The sequence below is a fragment of the Staurois parvus genome, unplaced genomic scaffold (genome assembly GCF_062004578.1).
Source record: "Staurois parvus isolate SC_StPar_1 unplaced genomic scaffold, SC_StPar_1.0 ptg000007l, whole genome shotgun sequence".
NCBI classification, from domain to species: domain Eukaryota; kingdom Metazoa; phylum Chordata; class Amphibia; order Anura; family Ranidae; genus Staurois; species Staurois parvus.
Window position 1 is genome coordinate 9,878,474 of NW_028317803.1, and position 23,366 is coordinate 9,901,839.

Sequence of the window (23,366 nt, forward strand, 5' to 3'; positions counted from 1 at the left end):
CTTGCTGAGAAGTGTCCACTAACCAGTCACTCCCTTGGAACTCATCTGACAATGCAAATATAACTTCAAACCTACCTGCCAGACTCCCTCTCATTCCTAGATAGGCTTCAGCTTCAGATATATCATTTGTGGTTTCTATGTCATGGGAAGCAGTAACTTAGTACCTGTTAAATCCTGTTCTTTCAGGAACCTTATGTACCGTATATACTCGAGTATAAGCAGACCCGAATATAAGCCGAGGTACCTAATTTTACCACAAAAAACTGGGAAAAACTATTGACTCGAGTATAAGCCGAGGGTGGGAATCATTGGTATCAGTGGGAGGAATAGTGCCCCATCATTGGTGTCAGTGGGAGGAATAGTGCCCCATCATTGGTGTCAGTGGGAGGAATAGTGCCCCATCATTGGTATCACTGGGAGGAATAGTGCCCCATCGTTTGTGTCAGTGGGAGGAATAGTGCCCCATCATTGGTATCACTGGGAGGAATAGTGCCCCATCGTTTGTGTCAGTGGGAGGAATAATGCCCCATCATTAGTATCAGTGGGAGGAATAGTGCCCCATCATTGGTGTCAGTGGGAGGAATAGTGCCCCATCATTGGTACTACTGGGAGGAATAGTGCCCCATCGTTGGTGTCAGTGGGAGGAATAATGCCCCATCATTAGTATCAGTGGGAGGAATAGTGCCCCATCATTGGTGTCAGTGGGAGGAATAGTGCCCCATCATTGGTGTCAGTGGGAGGAATAATGCCCCATCATTAGTATCAGTGACACCAATGATGCGGCACTATTCCTCCCACTGACACCAATGACACTTGCTGACCCCTGTTGCAGTATGGTGCTGCTGCAGCCAGCATATGTGGTTACAGCAGCACCTCTGCACTGCACACTTACCTGTCAGCTGTCCTTCACTCCGGCCTCTCCCTCACTCGATTTTCACGGGTCCGCTCGGCTCCGCCTCCTCGCCCGTGATTGGCCGCCTGTGTACCTTTCCTGAGCTACAGTTCTGGCGGCCAATCACCGGTGAGGAGGCGGAGCCGAGCAGCAGGAGTGAGGGAGTGGCCGGAGTGACGGAAGGAGCAGCGCTTCCTGGATGGATCATCGTGGGAGCCAGGTAAGAGACAGCAGCCCTCTGCCCACCCCTGTACGCGCCCCCCTTGACGGAGCCTCGCGCCCCCCCCCCTGCAGACGTTGACTCGAGTATAAGCCGAGGGGGCCGTTTTTCAGCACAAAAAATGTGCTGAAAAACTCGGCTTATACTTCAGTATATACGGTAAATGCTGAACTCTGTACTCTAGCTGTTGAATCTGTGCCCCAGCCCCCACCATCCTCTCATGTGGTGTACTTTTGGCTATTGGCCTAGAATTTAAAAAAACAGAACTGCCTGCATAAGGACCCAATCTCACTCAGTGTGCGTGGGTGTAAGTTTGTGTATCTGGTCCTTCAATAGCCCATTGTATCTTTCAATCAAATCAGCTGCCTTTTGATAGTATGGGATGTGGCACAGCCAGTACACTCCAGGATCTTTGACCCATTGCTTTACTGTTGATCCGGCAAAGTGAGAGCCATTATCACTTTGGACTTGTTTGGGACAGCCATAAGCAACAACAAGTTTTGAAGCAGTTTAAGTTTTGCAGCTTGATCTGCACGTTTGCAAGGATGAACAAGCAAAAGCCCTGAATAGGTGTCCACTGCAGTGCAACATCTCAGTCCATTGTTTCTTCGGAGCATGGGACCGAGGAAGTCAATCTGTAAAATCTCTGCAGACCTCTTGCCCCTCTTAATCGACCCAGTGGAGTACTCTTGCAATGGCCATTGCCGAACTTCTCCACCCACTGATAGTCTTTATGATATCCATGGATATGGGCAGTCCTCTCTGCTGAGCCCATTTATATGTTGTTTTCTGCCCCAAATGTTGTGGGCCCAGTTGACCAAGTTCATCAAGACAGGATCAATTGGCACAACTGCATTTATCTTGGCAATTTTGTTGTGCCACTCTTGTAGTTCTCAAAGTCTGGGACTAAGAGCACGTGTGTCAACATGCCCCACTTTTATGGTGCGGGAGTGATTTTCCTTCCAGGTGTAGTCCCAGACTTCTTTGCCTCCCCACACAACATTTCCAGTGAATCATCCAGTCATTGGACTTCTACGTGGGCATCCAAGTTGTCAGTCTTTTAAAGACCACCCAGCTGTCAGTGTAGATAGTGACATGGGAAGAAGGATCCTCCTGAAGAGTCATTGCTACAGTTTTCAACTCTGCATACTGACTGGACCCTCCAATTCCAGTCTCCTGCAGGACTGTGTCTGTACTCAATAAATAATAGTGCAGCGCTAAAATGATACTTCAAAATATGACCACGGGTGGGATAAAAAGCAATGAAATATGAGCGTATAATTAAAACATATAAATGAAGATAAGTATGATATATAACAATCCTATACAATATGAAATTACATAGGGCAAAGTGATCCGTAGTGATGACTAAATAGTGCTCTTAATATCCCCAAAGATTCAGTCGGTGCTTGTAATAGCGGAAGAAATGCGCACTCACCGGACACGCAATAGTAATGTGCGTTTGAATAAATTATCCTGATATCATCTGGGCCAGTAGATGGAAAAGGCTCCCTCTCAAGATGAATGGGTCCTGGAACTTTAAATGTTGATGATCCACGGATATCCAGAGTTCCCCTTAAGGGATTTGGTGGGTGCAGCTCACAGGAGTTAGTTGGAGTCTCCCTCTCTGGAGACAATGGGCTAATGCTGGGCATCTAAAGGGTTTAATGCTCCCCACAGGGGTCAAAACAGAAGAATGCCCATAGTGTAGTAGGTTAAATAAAGCATTTATTGGTCAATAAATGGGATGCATCCAAAGATTAACATTAAAAAACAATGAGGACTGACCATCCCTGAATAGAGATGGCCGCTGGAGCTCCACGATGCTCCGACGGCGTGACGTCACGGTGTGAGTAGGCTCCTCCTTACGCGTTACGTGCACACGCACATCATCAGAGGAAGAAACCATTTGCGCCATGACGTGACACCAGGCTTTATAAAGGCCAAGCGACGCATGCGCGTTAGGTCGGCGCCACTTTGCTGAAGCCTGAAGAGTTTACTTACTCTCATGCGCCAAAGCGCCATTTTGCAGAGGATAATAGAATCAGCACATTCGTTTGCTAATGCAGTATACTGCCATGCCAAAAGAGTGTGAGCTCATGGTGCATTATGAAGAATGGATTGTATAGGTGTGTTAATGTTTATATTATTGGAAAAACATGTTTCAAATTCAGAAGTGCAGCACTTAAGAGTGCAAAAAAGATTGCTCTGCACAAAGTCAATGGTCAACTTATAATGTATCCAAAACATTAAGGGATGTTAATAATTAATAAATAATCATAATAAAATCATATAAATATCGTAATATGACTATAAATAAACAAAATAATAATGCCATTAAAACACCTATTTGCAACTATTCAAATAAATATAATAAATGATGGTGACCGCACTAATAAACTCATAAATACTCATATTAATATATAAAAAAATATATAATATGTGATATACATTAAAAATAAATAGGGTCTGGTAAAAAAAAATTTGAGCGTAAACGAATGTGCTGAGATTAAATGACAAATCATATGTACATAAATATTCAAGATATGAAAAATATAAAAATAAATATAAGAAATGACTGTACTCGGGTTGTAGGATGCTGCTGTCCATTGACGCCCAGACGAGGTGACTATGGCTGAACTATCAGTTAACTATGCTGACTCTTTCATATCTTCTGACACAGACTCAAAGGGTGGAGCCTCTTGAATGGGGGATGACTGCAGCACAGGAACTTTTTTCTGGCTGGGTGCTGGAAAAAGTGACAAGCCTTGCAAACCTTTTTGAAATGTCTCTGACATCCCCAGCTGCAATACCCCCTCTTTCATGAAGGTACCCCTTCCATTTCATCAGTGCCTCGTTCTGAGATACAGTAGCCCTAGCGGTCAGTCCATTATCTCTCATCCATCCTGCTATTGGCAATGCAGTATGGATGGTGACTGGGTCCTTTCCTGTAATGGTCTCTACATGTTGGAGTGCTGTGTAGGTCCCAAACTCTAGGGGCACATATCTCTTTTTTGCCCTTGTCAGTTGTTTGGACCAAAATCTAATGGGTATTGCTCTCTGTCCTTTATTTTCATTTGGCTGACACCAAGATATGGTACCATCCTGCGCCACTACATCCAGCTGAAATAGTACTCCTTTTCTCACGGATCCCAATCCCTGATGCTGCAAAATGGTTTATTTAGCAGCAAGGAATGTGGTCTACTGCTCTGAACCCCATGAAAACTGAGTCTTTTTCCTGGTAACATTGTATATAGACCTGAGGAACAGTCCAAAATTTGGGATGAATGATCTCCAGTATTCCACAACTCCAATGAACTTCTGTGCCTCCTTTTTGGTAGTAGGGGGTGACAGTTCCTGAATAGTTTGCAGAACAGTCTCTGGATTTTTCCTCTGCTGCCTAGTCCACATTCCCAAGAATTTAATCTATGTGGCAAGTCCTCGGACTTTTTCTCTGTTGATAGCCCATCCTCTGATCTGCATGTGCTGTATCAGCAGGTGCAGTGCTTCAGTTACATCTTTTTTTTTTGTCCCAGAGATCATGATGTCATTTATGTAATGAAACACAGCGACTTTCAGATTCAGTGTACTTAAATCTCAGGCAATCAGTACATGACAAATCGTTGGAGAATGAAGTTAGCCTTGCGGAACGACAGTGAAAGTGTACTGGTGGCTATCACACACAAGGCAAAGGCAAACTGGTCCTGACACTCCGGGTCTATCAAAATTGAGAAAAAACATAACTAGGTCTATCACAGCATGATATTCTCCTGCCTCTTTAGCAATTTTCTCAATGATGGAGATCATATCAGGTACAGCAGACTTCGAGGGAGGTGTCACTTTGTTTAGACCTGTGTAATCCACAGTCATTCTATATGTCCAATCAGATTTTTTTACAGGGAACACTGGAGACGAGGAAGGACTTACAGCAGGTCTAAGGATCCCTACTCACAGCATTTCTTGAATAGTCTCCCCAATTTATTTATGGGCTCCAGGACATTTGTACTGCTTGAGACATACTGGGTTCTCTGGTGGAGGAATCTAGAGGGGTCCATTTTGCGTGACCTCTTACCACAGCCTTCACTGCCCTAACCAGATACATGTTATCAGGATACACAAATGTGAATGTAGCCTGTTCAGTCTGAATTGACTGACCTTAAAGTACATCCATCCCATGAATATTTTAAGGTAACTTTTATACCAAAACATTTATCCAAAATTCTGGTCCCTTGCCAATAGCTGATTTTACCCATGTCCTAACTGCTGGTGTGGTTTGCCCTCCCAAACCTTCTACATTATTCACTTCTCTTTTGTGATGGGAAGGATTTCCTTGCAAAAGTGTAACTTCAGCTCCAGTATCAACTAAAGCCATCATGTGTAGGAGAAGATGACTTCCCCCACCATACAGTGATAGATGTACAGTTGTGTTCAAAATAATAGCAGTGTGTTGAAAAAAGTAAATAAAGCTCAAAATCCTTCTAATAGCTTTTATTTCCATACACACAAATGCATTGGGAACACTACACATTCTATTCCAAATCAAAACATGAAGAAAAAATATCAAATTTGTGTTGTTCCTCTAAACAAATTGAAGAAAAGTGAATATTAGACTGTTCAAAAAATAGCAGTGTTTGTATTCTTCTTTACAAACTCAAACATTCACTATATAAACTGAAAAATGTTTGAAGATTTTGCTTTCCTTTGAATCACTTAATTAATATTTAGTTGTACAACCACTTTTTCTGAGAACTGCTGTACATCTGTGTTGCATGGAGTCAACCAACTTCTGGCACCTGTGAGCAGGTATTCCAGCCCAGGATGATTGGACTACATTCCACAGTTCTTCTCTATTTCTTGGTTTTGCCTCAGAAACTGCATTTTTGATGTCACCCCACAAGTTTTCTATTGGATTAAGATCCGGGGATTGGGCTGGCCACTCCATAACGTCAATCTTGTTGGTCTGGAACCAAGATGTTGCACGTTTACTGGTGTGTTTGGGGTCGTTGTCTTGTTGGAACACCCATTTCAAGGGCATTTCCTCTTCAGCATAAGGCAGCATGACCTCTTCAAGTATTCCGATGTATTCAAACTGATCCATGATCCCTGGTATGCGATAAATAGGCCCAACACCGTAGTATGAGAAACATCCCCATATCATGATGCTTGCGCAACCATACTTCCCTGTCTTCACAGTGTACTGTGGCTTGAATTCAGTGTTTGGGGATCGTCTGACAAACTGTCTCCGGCCACTAGACCCAAAAAGAACAATCTTACTTTCATCAGTCCACAAAATGTTGCGCCATTTCTCTTTAGGCCAGTCAATGTGCTCTTCGGCAAATTGTTAGCTCTTCAGCACATGTCTTTTTTTCAACAGTGGGACTTTGCAGGGGCTTCTTGCAGATAGCTTGGCTTCACATAGGCGTCTTCTAATTGTAACAGTACTCACAGGTAACTTTACACCTTCTTTCATCTTCCTGGAGCTGATTGTTGGCTGAGTCCTTGCCATTTTGGCTATTCTTCTATCCATTCGTCCCATGGTATTTTTTCGCTTTCTTCCACATCTTTCAGGTTTTGGTTGCCATTTTAAAGCATTTGCAATCATTTTAGCTGAGCAGCCTATCATTTTCTGCACTTCTTTATATGGTTTCCCCTTTCATGCCCCTTTCAATTAGTGATTCAATTACACAGAATCAGCAGCATGCATGTCATGACTGTTGGGTCTGTTGGATTTATATTAATCTACTGCACCTGCTAGTAAATTATTTGCCATGTAGATATATCATTTCTACCAAAAACAGTGATTGATCAGGTTAGTGATGTGTGACTGCTATTATTTTGAACACAACTGTATGTATTGTCAGTATGTTTTACTTTGTATGGGCTGGTAACTCTGTATTACCTTTTGTTATTTCTGTTTCTTTCTTTATAGTGGGGGACAGTACATGAGACAATACAGTAACAATACAATACACGAGGGGGTCAAGGGCCCTGCTCTTTCGTGCTTACAATCTAGGAGGGAGAGGATAGTGTTACAGGAGGAAGTGGCTGTGGGGGGGATGGAGTGGTAGGAGGAGATTGGCTGTTAGGTGAGGGCGGGGTAGGCTTCCCTGAAGAGATGGGTTTTTAGGGTGCGCCTAAAGGTGAGGAGGGTAGGTGACAGTCTGATGGATTGGGGTAGTGAGTGCCAGAGGATGGGGGAAGTCCTGGAGAAGTCCTGCAGTCGGGCGTGGGAGGTGGAGACCAGGGAGCTAGAAAGTAGGAGGTCTTGTGAGGAGCGAAGATTACAGGTAGGGTGGTATTTGGGTATTAGGTCGGTGAGGTAGTTTGGGGCAGTGTTATGAGTGGCTTTGTATGTCTGTGTTTAGTAGTTTGAATTTAATGCGTTGGGCAATTGGGAGCCAGTAGAGGGAATGACAGAGGGAGGTGGCAGATGCGGAGCGGTTGGTAAGGTGGAGAAGTCTGGCCGCTGAGTTCAGGATAGACTGAAGCGGGGATAGTCTGCGACGAGGTAGGCCGGTGAGAAGGGAGTTGCAGTAGTCCAGACGTGAGATAATAAGGGAGTGAACGAGTAGTTTAGTAGTGTCTGGGGTTAGGAACGAACGTATTTTGGAGATGTTGCGGAGGTGGAGCCTGCATGAGTTTGCCATCGATTGGACATGGGGTTGGAAGGACAGGTTGGAGTCCAGTGACACCTAGGACTTTGGCTTGTGGGGAGGGACTGATGGTGGCATTGTTGGTCATGATGGAGAGGGGGGGGCACGGGCTGGGGGGAAAATCAGGAGCTCGGTTTTGGAAAGATTTAATTTGAGGAAATGGAGCGACATCCAGTCTGATATGTCGTTCAGAGGTGGGTGATACGGGTGGAGACTGAAGGGGTGAGGCGAGGGGTGGAGAGGTAAATTTGCGTGCCATCGGCGTAGAGGTGATAGTTGAAGCCGTGGGAGTGTATCAGTTTGCCGAGGGAGGAGGTGTAGATGGATAAGAGAAGGGGCCCGAGGACCGAGCCTTGGGGGACCCCAACAGAGAGGGGGAGGTGGTAGATAGGAGGAGAGCCAGGAGAGAGAGGAGTCTCTGATGCCGAGGGAGTGTAGTTTATTAAGGAGGAGGGGGTGGTCGACTGTGTCGAAGGTCGGGGAGTAAGAGGACTGAGTAGTGGCCATTCGCTCTTGCGGTTAGCAGGTCATTAGTGATTTTGAGTAAGGCGGTTTCAGTGGAGTGTAGGGGACGGAAGCCAGACTGTAGTGGATTGAGGAGGTTGTCGTCAGTGAGGTTGGCACATAGGTGATTGTTGACTAAGCGCTCAAGGAGCTTGGAAGTAAATGGCAGCAGGGAGATGGGCCTAAGGTTGTTCAGGTCGGTGGGGTCCAGGGAGGGTTTTTGGAGTATGGGGGTGATGTGCGCGTGCTTTAGGGGGGGAGGGGAATGCGCCAGTAGAGAGAGAGAGATTGAAGATGTGGGTGAGGGAGCGTAGGATGGAGGAGGAGGGTGACCGGAGGAGTTGTGTGGGAACAGGGTCAAGGGGGCAAGTGGTGAGGCGGGCTTCTGAGAAGACCTTAGTGACCTCCTCAGTGGTAGCAAGGCTGAAGGAGCAGAGTGTTGGGGAGGTTACAGTGTGCGGGACATTAGGTGTGGTAGGGGGTAGGGCGGTTGGGAGGTCAGAGGAGGGGAGAGTTGGTGGGGTTATGGTGGGGGGAAGGTAGGTTGAGCATTGGCGATGTCCTTACGGATTGCATCAATCTTATTTTGGAAGTGATTGGCAAACACTATATATTTGAGGGACACTATATATTGAGTGTCCCTCAAAAAATATTGCAGTTGCTTTCAGTTTTCTATCTTTACTGTTGAAACCCAATACAAATTTATGATTAAAAAAAAAAAGCACTCAGAAATGGTTTAAGACAAAACGCTGGAGATTACAGAACTGGCCAGCTCTCAATCCCTGTGGAGAGATCTTAAACAGCAGTTGGGAAAAGGAACCATTCCAATCTGAGACCTGGAGCAGTTGGTGAAAGAAGAGTGGTCCAATATTCCATTAGAGAGATGTAAGAAACTCATTGATGGTTTCAGGAAGCAATTGATTTCAGTTATTTTTTCCAAGTGATGTGCTACCAAATGTTAAATTGAGGGTGTCAATAATTTTGTCCAGTTCATTTTTGTGGTTTTGTGTGGAATGTGTCAGATTTGGCTTTTTGTTACCCCACGTTTGTCTTTTTTTTGTTTTGTTCACATAAACAAAATGCTAATTATTAAAATATATTCTTTTATGTTTCTTTTTTCAGCAATGTGCTAGTCTGCTCCGTATAAAATCAATGTCTGTGTTTGCGGAATGTAGGATACCATGTTTCTACAGTTTACATTTATTTTTCCCCAACATCTGTACTGCAAAATTCTATTTATACAGACCTGAATTGCAGATAAACCACAGCAAGACTGTACAGTGTTTTAACCATTCTATCAAGAGTCTTGGTCTTAATGTGAAAGGATAATTCAGATGCACTCACTACTAAGCCTGTGGACTTTTTCCTCTGCAGATACCATCATTAACCTGCCAAACAATAAATTGTCTTCTGAGCTTTGAACTATAGTTTCCCAGGGAGGAAATATTCTCACTAAGAAACATTTGATATGCCTAGACCAGAGCCTGCAAGTCCTGCAGTGAAAGGGTTTATACTAAGCTTGACACTAGACTCACATAAATAATTTCCCTAGAAATGCAGGCTTATGGTATATTCAGAGTCTTTATTCAGTGAGAAACAGCATATTATAGGCATGATGATTTTTACAGTGTTCTTGTGTAATCAACACTTCAGAGGGACAAGATACTACCATGAAGGATAGGGAAGGATAACTAACTGACTGCCGTTATATCAGAGAGTTAGGCAGATAAATGATTACTCAGATAATCATAAATACAAGAAAAGCCCTCAGCATCTGTACACACCTATAAACTATTATTTGTATCACTGTAATAAAAGCTTCACATTCTGACCCAGTTGTTCTGGAATCAGTTTATGTTGTATTCCACAAAGCACACATTCTTGACTCCTTTGGTTGCCTTCTAATAAAAATACATATTTTATGACTGATAATGTATTTGAAGGATAACAGAAAGAGATTAGATGCTAAAAAAAAAAAAAAAATCAGTATATATCGTCTAGACATTTTCCCAGTGTACACTGAATTATAACACATATTCTTGCTTTAAGCACTATATTAAAAAAACAAAAACTTTGCTATACTTAATACCATTTATTATATTTATAATTAATACAATTTATTATTATTATTGTTATTATTTCAATGTAATATATGTCTTAAGACCACTGTACCATATAAGCAAAATCTGGATTTTTTTTTTCTTTAAAAACATTCAAACTCAAGAGCCATCATCCTCATCAAGCTTAAAGTTATCCAAAGCCAAAACTGTAAAATAAAATTTGGTTTGAATAAGAAATGGTATGGAAGATCATAAAAACTCCAGTCAGTGTGTGTATGTGTTTGTGTGTTTATGTGTAAACTTATCTGTTCAATAGTTTTTATTGAAAATTACAAAAATTATAAAGCGGAAAGTGGGTGATCAGGAAATTCCACATTCAGTAAGTTCTGTCAAAAGGAAGAGACATAGGTGATGTGAAATGTAAAGACACAACACTCATTTAAACAGGATTAATACAGATAAGTGTAGTAACAAAAAGAATGAACAATTATGAACAGGCACTGGAATAAGAAATACATTATACAGATCCATATTTTTTCTCATACCAAGTGAGCCATGGATACCAATCTACTAAGACCGATTTTATAGACCATGTGAGTGCACCAAGGTAATTATCTCTAAGCTAGTTAGAAAGTCTGAGAGTTTCTAGTGACGTACAATGACTAGTCTGGCAGCTAGCAATATATGTGTCAGAAGACACTTAAAAGGGGCTGGAATATTTTCCATACTGATATTCAGTAGGGCTAGTTCAGGTGTAGGTTAGATGTGAATATTAGTAATATCTAAAACTAATTGAAATTGTCAACCAAAAAGAGCTGTACTGTAGGCTTAAATTTTGTTCTGACAGGATGAAAAGAAGGTGTAGTCCCACTCGCTTGCATGTTGGCATCACCAAACATCTTGTAGCTTAAATTCTTAAAGGAGGGAGTTTAAAGAAAGGTTACCTCTCCTGGAGGGAGCAGATAAGTTGATTTGGGCATCTGGAATTATGTTGAAGTCCCTGCACCATACAAGTGGGCCTTGTATGACGTCAGATTTTTTTCTTGAGATTCCATAGAAAGCGCAGTTGGTGCATATTGGTTGCCCAGATATTGATTAGTGTATAACGGGAGTTGTACAGGGTAGAATAAGGCAATGTCCGTGACTCTGTTGTGCAGTTGGAAGGACACTGTGTGTTTGACTGCACGCCCCTCATTTTTGTTGAGTGCTTGCCGTAAATATATGAGGAAATACTTTTATTTGTGCATGACGGTTGTGTGGATGCATGAAAATGCCTTTCTTGCACGCACAAGATGTCACAATGAGAGTCTTATTCAAGTTTTTAACAGATGGTTTAGACCCTTGGCATTTATAGAGAGGTGTACGGAACAATGGGGGAATCTGCACGGAAAATGCTTGTAAGCACTAAAAGTGGAACTGCAATAGGTAGCATTCCAAAAATGTAAAAGTAAAAAGAAAAGCTGACCAAGAACTGAGCAATGCGTGAGCTGAAGGCTCAACAAAAATGCTTTCGAAAGTGATGCTTGTAGCACCCCACAAAAGTACCCTGTGGGGTTAAAAGTTGGACTGGTCCGAGTAAATGAGAAAGCTGTGGAACTCGATGTGCCAGACTCACCGTTGCGTTGACATTGTGGCCTTTCACAGTCAGAGGAGACATTGCCTATAGCTTGGCCTTCCATTGAAGTATCGGTGTTCAGTAAGAATGCCCCAGGACTGGAGAAGGCAGAGCCCCTCGGACAGTGAGGAGACGGAATATTTTCAACCGTTGTAAGTAATCAACAATCTTGCAGATTGACCCACTAATAAATCACTTTGTGGTTTTTTAACCTTCCTAGAGGTAATCCCGAGTGTGGCTCGAGGTTAATTTACAGTACCAAAAGTGGTAACTCCGAGCCACACCCAGGATTACACTGTAGTCCTTGTCCTGCGATATCCTGATCCTTACCATATCCTGCAATCCCTCCAATGCCTTCCTGCTTTGTCCTCCGGCCAATGCCGACATCCGTCTTCTGGGTTCCCTTCCCTGCGAGCGTTGGCACACAGAGGGGCGGATCCAGCGGGAGATTCAAAAAAGTAAAAACATGACATACACACAATACATTGTAATCTGTTAGGATTACATTACTGTTTCAAATCATTTCACCTAAATTTTGTCCCTAGTGCTTTGTCCAGTGCCCTGCCTGCACTTTTACCATTCTTTCTGCCTGAAAACTTGAGAAAGTCCATGGCATCCAAAAAGCGTCCCTTTAGTTCAAAAGCGGTTTTAGACCAGCTAGAAAACAGTGATAGTGAATTCGTCATCAGACATTGAACCTATTCTGTGACTGAGCTCATTGATGTGCAAACTTGGTGCTGTTTCAAATTTCAGTGTTTTTGGTTTGATTACATTATTGAATTAAATGTATTATTATATTATTTTTTATAATTATTTATTATAATTTACGATTTTGTGTTTCAAATTTTATTATGCTCGGGATGTTTAGACTCTTGTTTAGACAGATATAAGTGAGTTATGCCTACAATATAAAACAAGAAATTCCCATGCAAAACAATGTACCGCTTTGACATTCAAAAATATTGATTAGTTAGACCGCCAGGGAGGTTAAAGCTTTCGTTATGGTGTTGAGTTGCCTGCACAGTTGAAGTGTGTGCTATGACAGATCTGTCAAGAGTTGGAGGCATACATATGGTTCAGGGAGTGAAGTATGAGGCATTCCATGACGTGGTAAACATTAATGCGTAGGATCACATCTCTTGGTGTCCTATCAGGAAGGTACTGGGGTCTTGGTAGACTATGTATGCGATTGATCACAAGCTCTATATTTTTATGCTTTGGTAGTAAGGTTTTGATCATACCTTGGACATAGCTGGAAGCCTATACTGATTCAGAAACCCCTCTTATGTTGATTATTGTTGTGGTGAGACCTATCTTCAAGGTCAGCCAAGTTGTTTTTAATCCACATGTGTTATAGATGCTCATCATGAGCGTCAATCAGATCATTCACTCTGGTCGTGAAGTCCCCCACATCCCACCAGGGGGAGATGAGTGAGAGGCTGCTGCTTCAGTAAATTCCATGTCACCCCCCCCCCCCCACTGTGCTGCTTCAGGTGCTAGTTGTGCAGCCAAGATCTGTGTATGTGATGATCTGCTGTGGCCACAGCTTCATTTTGCCTGGGCTTTCCCACCGGCTGGAGGAGGAAGGCTGTCATTTTCTGTGGCTGCCGGTCCTCTTTCCTTTTGGGACACAATCTGCTGGTGTTCTACAGTGGATAGGCTGCCGAAGAGGTGTGAAGAGGTGCTTCAATAAGCTAAAATGAGCTACTGTTCCTGGTCCAGTACTCAGAGCTGCAGAGCTAAGTGTTCCTGCTGCGACCTGGTCAGGCATGCCACGTATGTGTAAACTTTTGAGTTTATATAATAAAAGAACAAATTTCAAGGAGTGGAAAATGCATTTATTTTTCAACATACTCACCTGCTATATTTATACACTTCAGTGTTCAATTCCCGGAAAGCTTCGGCATAGAAAGATTTGTCAGTACACCTGAACCATCCTAGGACAGCCTTCTTCATTTTGTCAGTGCTGAAATGCTGACCTTCGAGGAACTTTTAGGGGTCCAAACAGGTAGAAATCACGAAAAGAAGTCCAGGCTGTACGAGAGATGTGGCGATACCTCCCAGTCGAGATGTATTGTGCACAAAGTGCGGTGAGCAGTGTGAGCTTGTGCGTTGTCCAGTTTTGTCAAATGTAATGATGCAATCCAGAAAATCATGTCCTTTCTTGTAAAAATGTTCCTTCAATGCAGTGCAGACTTCAAATCTTTTGTGCTGATCAAAAGTGGAAACTGTCTTGGTACCCAGCGTTGTGCTAACTTTTTGAAAATGCATACATTTGTGAATGGTTATGTTCACCATTCCCACAGAAATATTTATCTCTTGTGAAATTCACAAGTTGTGTGTCGCTTATCCAGGATCAGGCATTCTACACGCGAATTGTTCTCGGGAATGACTACTGTGGGCTGGGTAACGCCACGGCCAAGATTGTCACTGATGGACGGACAGCCAATTTCGAAATGTTTACATTCAAATGTCTTACTGCAGCTGAGTGTCTCATCACTGTACTGTTCTTGAAGTTTTCTGTAGATATCTGGAAGTTTAACGCCTTTGTATGCAAGAAACATCATCACCACACATTGTTCCATGCACGCACTAGCTCTGTTGTCTGCCATCTTGATTTACAGTCAGTGTGTAAGACCCATACTGTGCCTTTCCCCCATTAAAGAGATATATGTAATAACACCACCTTGTCTCCTCCACTCCACAGTTGGTCCTATTAATGCCCTTTCATTTTAAAGGTTGGCTACACCACAGATAGTCACAGATATGTTCCCCAATGATAAATTGAAAACTAATAGTGTTCTTCATTTAAAATGTTTATTGAAGGTAAAATATAAAAGATACACTCACATTAAAAGGTTCACAAAACCTGTGTTGAAGGATTAAAACTCCCCCACAGCCTGCCCCTATCTCCCCATGTTCTCAGCAGCTTTCACAGCACTTCCAGTTGCAATGTGATAACGTCATCAAGCTCCCTTAGGGGGTAACCATTTATTCTCTTTATCTTTTCTTTAATTATATTTTTCCCCAAATAAAAGTGTGCCTACAAGCTCTAAAACATTTCATGCCCAGCACTAAAACTTGAGCAAATCCCCCACATATTCACATATACACTATATTGCCAAAAGTATTGGGATGAGTTGCTTACCCTTTCCAGCTATAGCAGCTTCAACTCTTCTGGGAAGGCTGTCCACAAGGTTTAGGAGTGTGTCTATGGGAAGTTTTGACCATTCTTCCAGAAGCAAATTTGTGAGTTCAGGCACTGATGTCTGACGAGAAGGCCTGGCTCACAGTCTCGCTCTAATTCATCCCAGAGATGCTCTGTCGGATTGAAGTCAGGACTGAGTGTAGGCCAGTCAAGTTCCTCCACCCCAAAAGTTGTCCATCCATGTCTTTATGGACCTTGCTTGGTGCACAGTCACATTGGAACAGGAAGGGGCCATCCCCAAACTGTTCCCACAAAGTTCGGAGCACTGAATTGTCCAAAATGTCTTGGTATCCTGACACCTTAAGAGCTCCCTTCACTGGAACTAAGTGGCCCAGCCCAACCCCTGGAAAACAACCCCACACCATAACCCCTCATCCACCAAACTTTACACTTGGCATAATGCAGCCAGGCTAGTACGGTTTTCCTAGCAACCGTCAAACCCAGACACGTCCATTGGATTCCCAGACAGAGAAGTGTGATTTGTCACTCCAGAGAACATGCTTCCATTGCTCTAGAGTCCAGTGGCGGTGTGCTTTATACCACTGCATCTAATGCTTTGCATTGCACTTGGTGATGTACGGCTTGAATGAAGCTGCTCGGCTATGGAAACCCATTCCATTAAGCTCTCTACACACTGTTGTGCTAATCTGAAGGCCACATAACGTTTGGAGGTCTTTAACTATTAACTCTGCAGACAGTTGGCGACTGCTGCGCACTGTGTGCTTCAGCGTGCACTGACCCGGTCTGTCATTTTACGTGGCCTACCACTTTGTGGCTGAGTTGCTGTTGTTTGCAGTTGCTTCCACATTGTTATAATACCAGTAACAGTTACTATGGAATATTTAATAGCAAGGAAATTTCACGGATGGACTTGTTGCACAGGTGGCAACCTATCACGTTACCATGCTTGAATTCACTGAGCTCCTGAGAGCAATCCATTATTTCACAAATATTTATAGAAGCAGTCTTTATGTATAGGTGCTTGATTTTATACACCTGTGGCCATGGAGGTGATTGGAATACCTGAATCAAATGATTTGAATACTTTTGGCAATATAGAGTATATTTAACCCTTCACCAACTTATCCAAAACTGTGAGTCATTTTGTATTTTGGAAAATGTCTCCTAGCAGAAAAAAAAAGATAAAATATTATAACTTTACAGTGTCAATATTGTTATGTGCAGCCTGATATTGTTGTTTTTTTTTGTTTCCCACCCTCATCAATCTATACTCAGTAGCCCATAGTGACAAAGTGAAATAGAATTTTAGAAATGTTTGCAAATGCATGGAAAATTAAAAACTGAAATCACATTGGTATAAGCATTCAGACCTTTTGCAGCAACAAAATTTAGGTTAGGCGCCTCCCATTACTTCTTCATCACTGCTGAAATGCTTCTACACCATGACTGGAGTCCACCTTTGGTCAATGAAATTGATTGGGCATGATTTGGAAAGGCACACACCTCTCTATAAATGGCCTCTCGGCTGACAAAGCATACTGTATCAGAGCAAAAGTCTTGAGGTCAAAGGAACTGCCTTCAGAGCCCAGACACAGGATTATTGCAAAGCACAGATCTGGAAAAGGCTATTAAAAAAAATTAAATCTTAGATGTTTGGCTCAATCAGGACTCTTCCAAGAGCTGGTTGCCTGGCCAAACTGAGCAATCAGATGAGAAGGGCCTTAGAGAGGTAACCAAAAACCCGGTGTTCATTCTGAGTGAGCTCCAGAGGTGTGAAAATGGGACAAAGTTCCAGAAGGACAACCATCACTGCAGCTCTCCACCGATCTGTGCTTTATGGCACAGTGGCTAGCCGGAAGCCTCTTCTCTCTATGTGAAAAACACATGAAAGCCTGCTTTGAGTTTGCAAAAAAAGCACCTAAAGGACTCTGTAAGGAACAAGACTATTTGGTCTGATGAAACCAAGATTGAACCACTTGGCCTCAAATCTAAACTTTGGAGGAAATCAAGCATCACTCATCACCTTCCCAATACCATCCCAACAGTGAAGCATGGTGCTGGAAGCATCATGCTGTGGGGATGTTTTTCAGCTGCAGGGACCGGGAGACTGGCCAAGATTGAGAGAAAGCTCATTGGAGCAAATTACAGGGATATCCTCAATTAACATCTGTTGCACAGTACTCAGGACTTTGGACTGGATCGAAGATTCATCTTCCAACAGGACAACGATCCTAAGCACGCAACCAAGACAACACAGGAGTGTGTTATGGACAACTCTACAGTGGCCCAGCCAGAAAACCCCCCAATCCAAGTGTGCAAAACTTGTACCATCATAACCAAAAAGACTTGAGGTTGTAATTGCCACCAAAGGTGCTTCAAAAAAGTACTACGTAAAGTGTCTGAATACTCAACCATATGTGATATTTCAGGGTTTTTTTTCTTTTTAATAAATGAACAGATGTTTAAAAAATTCTGTATTAACTTTGTGTTTTTTGGAGTACAGAGTATAGGTTAATTAAAAAAAAAAAAAAAAAAAGATATAAGCAACTGTAGTATAAGGCTGCAACATAAAACTGAAAAAAGTGGTCTGAATACTTCAAGAATGCACTATACTGTATATCTATTAACCACTTGAGCTCCTGAGGATTTACCCCCCTTAATGACCAGGCCTCTTTTTGCTACTCGGCGCTGCACTAATTCAACTAATTGTGCGGTCATGCAATGCTGTACCTAAACGAAATTTACGTCCTTTTTTTCCACACAAATAGAGCTTTCTTTCGGTGGTATTTGATCACCTGTGCGCTTTTTATTTTTCACGCTATAAACAAAAAAAGACCAAATAGTTTGAAGAAAAACAATATTTTTTACTTTCAGCTATAAAAAATATATAGTAAACTCAAAGTTAGTTATAAATTTAGGCCAAAATGTATTCTGCTACATGTTTTTGGTAACCCCCCCCCCCCCCCCCAATAAGTGTATATTGATTGCTTTGTGTGAAAGTTATAGCGTCTACAAACTATGCAATTTACGTCATTTTTTTGCTATACAGCACTGCCCTAGTTTAACGGACAATTGCGCAGTCATGCAATATGGTACATAAATTAAATTTATGTCCTTTTTTTAACACAAATAGAGCATTCTTTTGGTGGTATTTGATCACCTGTGCACTTTTTATTTTTGGCACTATAACCAAATAAATTTTGAAGAAAAATTTTTTTTTGAAAAAAAACATTATTTTCTCATTTTGGTCATAAAAAATATCTAAAAAAAACTAAAATTTCGTCATAAATTTAGGCCAAAATGTATTCTGATACATGTTTTTGGTTAAAAAAATCCCAATAAGTGTATATTGATTGCTTTTTGTGAAAGTTATAGCGTCTACAAACTATGGTATAGATAATGGAATTTACATAGCTTTTACTTTCTGACTGCCCATCACATTTCTTGAGGTGCTAAAATACCAGAATAGTACAAACACCCTCAAATGACCCCTTTTTGGAAATTAGACACCCTAAGCTATCTGCTGAGAGCCATATTGAGTCCATGGAAGATTTATTTTTTTTCCACAAGTTTCTGGAAAATGACAAAAACATTTTTTTTTTTTACACGAAGTTGTCATTTAAATGATTTATTTCTCGCACAAGCCATGAGTATATGTGGAATTACACCCCAAAATACATTCTGCTACTTCTACTGAGTATGGGGATACCACATGTGAGACTTTTTGGGAGCCTAGCCACATACAGGAGCCTGAAATCCAATGACCACTGTGATAGGTAGTCTGGAAGTGTAATGAGGAAATAAAGCCCTTTAAAAGCCTGAAGGTGCTTATTGGATTTTGGGGTCCTGTACTTGGCTAGACTGACAAAAAGTCTCTCATGTGGTACACCCATACTCGGGAGAAGTAGAAGTAGCAAAATGTATTTTGGGGAGTAATTCCACATATAACCATGGCATGTGTGAGCAGTAAATCATTTAAGTGACAATTTTGTGTAAAAAAAATATATATATATATATTTATTTTTGTCATTTTCCAAAAACTTGTGGTAAAAAAAATAAATTCTTCTATTGATTCAACATTCCTCTCAGCAAATAGTTTGGGGTGACTACTTTCCAAAAAGGGGTCATTTTGGGGGGTGGGGGCGTTTTATGCCCAGCATTAGAAGTTTATGCCACACATCATTCACTCTTCTAACCACCTGAAGACCAAGCCTTTTTGTTCACATGAAAAAAATCTGTATTTTTTGCTAGGAAATTAATTTAAACCCCCAAACATTATATATTTTTTTAAAGCAGACACCCTAGTGAATAAAATGGTGGGTACTACAATTTTGTATGGCACATAGTACTCGCACAGTGATTTTTCAAAAGCAATTTAAAAAAAAAAAAAATGCACTTTTTTTACTTTTAATGCACAAAAACACAATATATTGGCCAATTGTTTGGTAAAATATAAAATATAATGGTATGCCGAGTAAATGGATACCAAACATGACATGCTTTAAAACTGTGCATACCCCATTCAATGGTGACAAACTGCAAACATTTTTAATATCCATAGGCAGCGCTTTAAAAGCCACCATTTTAGATTTACAGAGGAGGACTAGTGTTAGAATTACTGCCCTTGATCTGACGTTCACGGCAATACCTCACATGCATGGTGCATCCGCTGTTTACATAATGACACAGGGTCAAGGCTTGTGCACACAGGTGTGCGCGCATGGGAGGGGCAATTTTTTTTTTTTTTTTAGTTATTTTGATTTTTTTTTTATTATTATTATTTTTACATTGTACCTTTTTCATTTTTTTTTTTCATCACTTTTAATGCTATAACAGGGAATGCAAATAACCCCTATAACTTCAATGGTCATGGGATTTTTGAGAAATCTGTGGTCTTTCAGACTCTAGATATCTCCTCTGCCCTTACATTATATAATCAAACCAAAATCGGTGTGATCAGATGCTTTCCCAATTTACAAATGGCGCTGTTTATATCCTGCAAAACTGAAGTGATGAAATGCTTGTAGCTTCCGAATTCTTAGACTATAGAGATGATTGGCACCATTCTGGTCTCCAATCAGCTCTATGGTCAGCTGGCAGAAACACCGGCTGCATTCTCAGGTTCCCCCGATGGCACGGGACTGCCCGAGAAGGCCGTGGAAGGCAGCGGAGGAGGGGGGACATCATCTCCCACTGCTTGTAAAAGCAATCTTGAAGCTAATTACCCACTAGAATTGCTTTTACATGAAAGCTGATCACCGACTGAAAAAAACGATACCAGGATGATGCCTGCAGCTGTAGGCATCATCCTGGTATAACCATTCAAATCCAGTGATGTACCAGTATATCGCTGGTCCTTGTTGGTTATATATGCTATGTTCTTTTTTTTTTTTTTTTTTGTATACAGCCAGATTAGAATATACGACCTGCATCCACCCACTTCTAATGGTGGGCACACATTAGGTCACACTTTGCCACAAGTGCCAGTTTCAAGATTGAATAAATGTCTAAATAGTGGCACGCTTGAATAAAAATTGTCCACGTATAAGTGGTACCCCATATGGAGAAATGATGACACCAAGTCCCAAACTATCTTACCACTGCTCCCCATGTAGTCTGGGCATCCAGGCGGGCTCCACATGACTATCTTTTCCCTCGTAAATCCGAAACTTATAAGTATAGCCTGTTGTCCTCTCACAGGTCTTGTACATCTTGACCCCATATCTGGCACGCTTGCAGGGGAGAAATTGTTTGAATGCAAGGCGGCCAGAAAAATTAATAAGGGACTCATCAACGCAGATGTTTTGCTGGGGAGTATAGACATCTGCAAATTTTAGGTTAAGGTGATTTGCGAGGGGCTGAATTTTGTGGAGCCGGTCAAATTCAGGGTTACCCCGAGGATGTCAGGGTGTATTGTTGCTGAAATGCATAAAACACATTATACTCTCATATCTATGCCTGGCCATGGCAGCAGAGAACACGGCATATGATGAATCGGGTCTGTGGACCAATACAACCGCAATTCATTTCTTTTAGTAATGCCCATGTTGAGGGTTAGGCCCAAAAAAAAATGTAAATTTGAAAACCGTAATGAGTTTCCATGCGACTGGTCTGGCAAGGTTTGAATTTGGGTTGGCAGTGATAAATTGTTGTGCATATAAACTGCTTTGATCACAATCAACGCATATTAAATCACAGATATTCCGTGAAAAACCGCTCCAAAAATCAAGGAGGTATGTGAAAGACCAAGATGTACTAGACCGCTGGTACTCGCCACTTCACCAAAAGGTAGAGCGGCACTAGTACTGGCACTCTGCTGCATATGAGAGTCATCACAATTTACTGGCAAGTGCTAACAGAGATCAGTCCTGAGTCTGCGAACACTGCGGTTTTGTGTGCAATGTATCAAGTGACAGTGACCTACTGACACGGCACTTGCTGGGGGAGAATCCTGGGGGCTAAACGCAGGTTTTGGCAGGTGCCGGGTCTGATCCCGCTAGCGCTGTGTTTTTGGAGATGTGAATGCTGGTATAGTGCTGACCTGATCAAAGATATTGACCCGTTCAGACACTATACTAGCAATGGAGGTTTATTGTACATGAGCGTGCTCCTGGCAATCAAGGGGTTAAATGTGATGACTGGTGTACTGATGGGCAATCTGACGCTATCTGGGAGGGGTGTGAAAACCACGGGAGTGCGAATCACGTATATATGCGTACCCATGCCGCCCTGTAGCAGTATTTCTGCTGTAGGGTGGTCAGGAAGCGGTTACAGAAGAGGTTTGTGTTACGGCGCTGCGTTACTTTTAACTGACAATTGCGTGGTCATGCAACACTGCACCCAAATTAAATTTACATCCTTTTTTTCCCACAAATTGAGCTTTCTTTCGGTGGTATTTGATCGCCTGTGCATTTTTAATTTTTTGTGCTATAAAAAAAAAAGGCTGACAATTTTGAGAAAAAAAAACAATATTTTGGACTTTTCGCTATAAAACATGTCCAGTAAAAAAAATTAAAAAATGAAATTTTGTCACAAATTTCATCCAAAATGCATTCTGCGACATGTCTCTGCTAAAAAAAAATCCCAATATGTGTAAATTAATTGGTTTACATGAACGTTATAGCGTTTACAAATGGCGGGAAAGATACTGGGATTTAAAAAAATTTTTTTATACTAATAATGGTGGCGATCAGCGACATATGGCGGCGATCAGCGACTTATGGCAGGACTGCGGCGGACATTTTGACACTGGGGGGAACTGACTTGGGGCCTCACGCGCGCCCCCTACCTGTTTTGCAAAACCACACTTTAAAACGTGGTTTTGCGCAGCCGTGCCGCCCTGCAAACGTACTAATGCAGTGGCTGGGGCTGAAGAAGTTAATACTTTTTATCACCCTATGCTCTGGGAGTGCCATCATTGTGCTTTCCCTAAGCATACCTAATTAAAAAAAAAAAACTTGTATGTTGTCTTCAGTAATGCGTTTGAATTGCTCTTAAAACATTTTTTTATTGCTTTATTTAGTGTCTGCCGAGAATCTGGAGAAGACAATTAAGCACATGGAGCGACAGCTTCAGCAGATTGAGAAGGATTTGGAGACCTTTCCCCCTTCTGATGATGTACATGACAAGTTTGTGACAAAGATGTCCATATCCTTTTGACAGCTACATGCCTTATGTAGGGCTGGCTGAATAAACTGAGAATTTACTTAACATTTTAAATCTGTTCCCGTAACCCCTTTGTGTTTTTTTTCAGCTTCCATGCTTCTAAGGCTGTAAACAGTTTAACACTAAAAAGACCGCTTGCTGTGAGTAAAAGGTTTCTTCAAGAGCTGAGGCCTATAGTTCTGACAGAAAGGAAGTGAATTGTGAAAAAGTTCTTTTGTAAGATGTATTTTGTTTAGCATAAATAACCATAATTTTTTTTTTGGGGGGGGAGGTACTTGTATGCACATGGAGTTATGTTGTGTATATTTTATTTCCTACATATACAGTATGTAATACATGCTTAACCTCCCTGGCGGTATTCCCCAGTATAGCTCGGGGTAAAGTTTAATTACAAAAAGCTGTAACCCCGAGCTACACTCGGGGTTACCATGCGGCGCTGCTCCGGGATCTGTTCTTGTCTTACCTTGTCCTGCGCTCTCGCCTTGTATCTCCTGCAGTGTCCCCTGTAATGTCCTCTGGCTGATGCCAGCATCCGTCTTCTGGGTTCTATTCCCTGCGACGTCGGGGCGTATGGGGGACGGAATTGGC

At 41.9% G+C, this 23,366-nt stretch overlaps 1 protein-coding gene across 1 annotated transcript in view; it reads left to right on the plus strand.

Moving 5' to 3' along the window:
• The window catches only part of DIAPH3 (diaphanous related formin 3), a 1,068,692-nt gene that overhangs the window by 692,099 nt on the left and 353,227 nt on the right, over window positions 1–23,366 (plus strand). Inside the window, exon 23 of the mRNA XM_089668393.1 lies at window positions 22,636–22,760. Coding sequence (XP_089524519.1) covers window positions 22,636–22,760 — 125 coding nt within the window. The remainder of the gene's footprint in view (window positions 1–22,635; window positions 22,761–23,366) is intronic.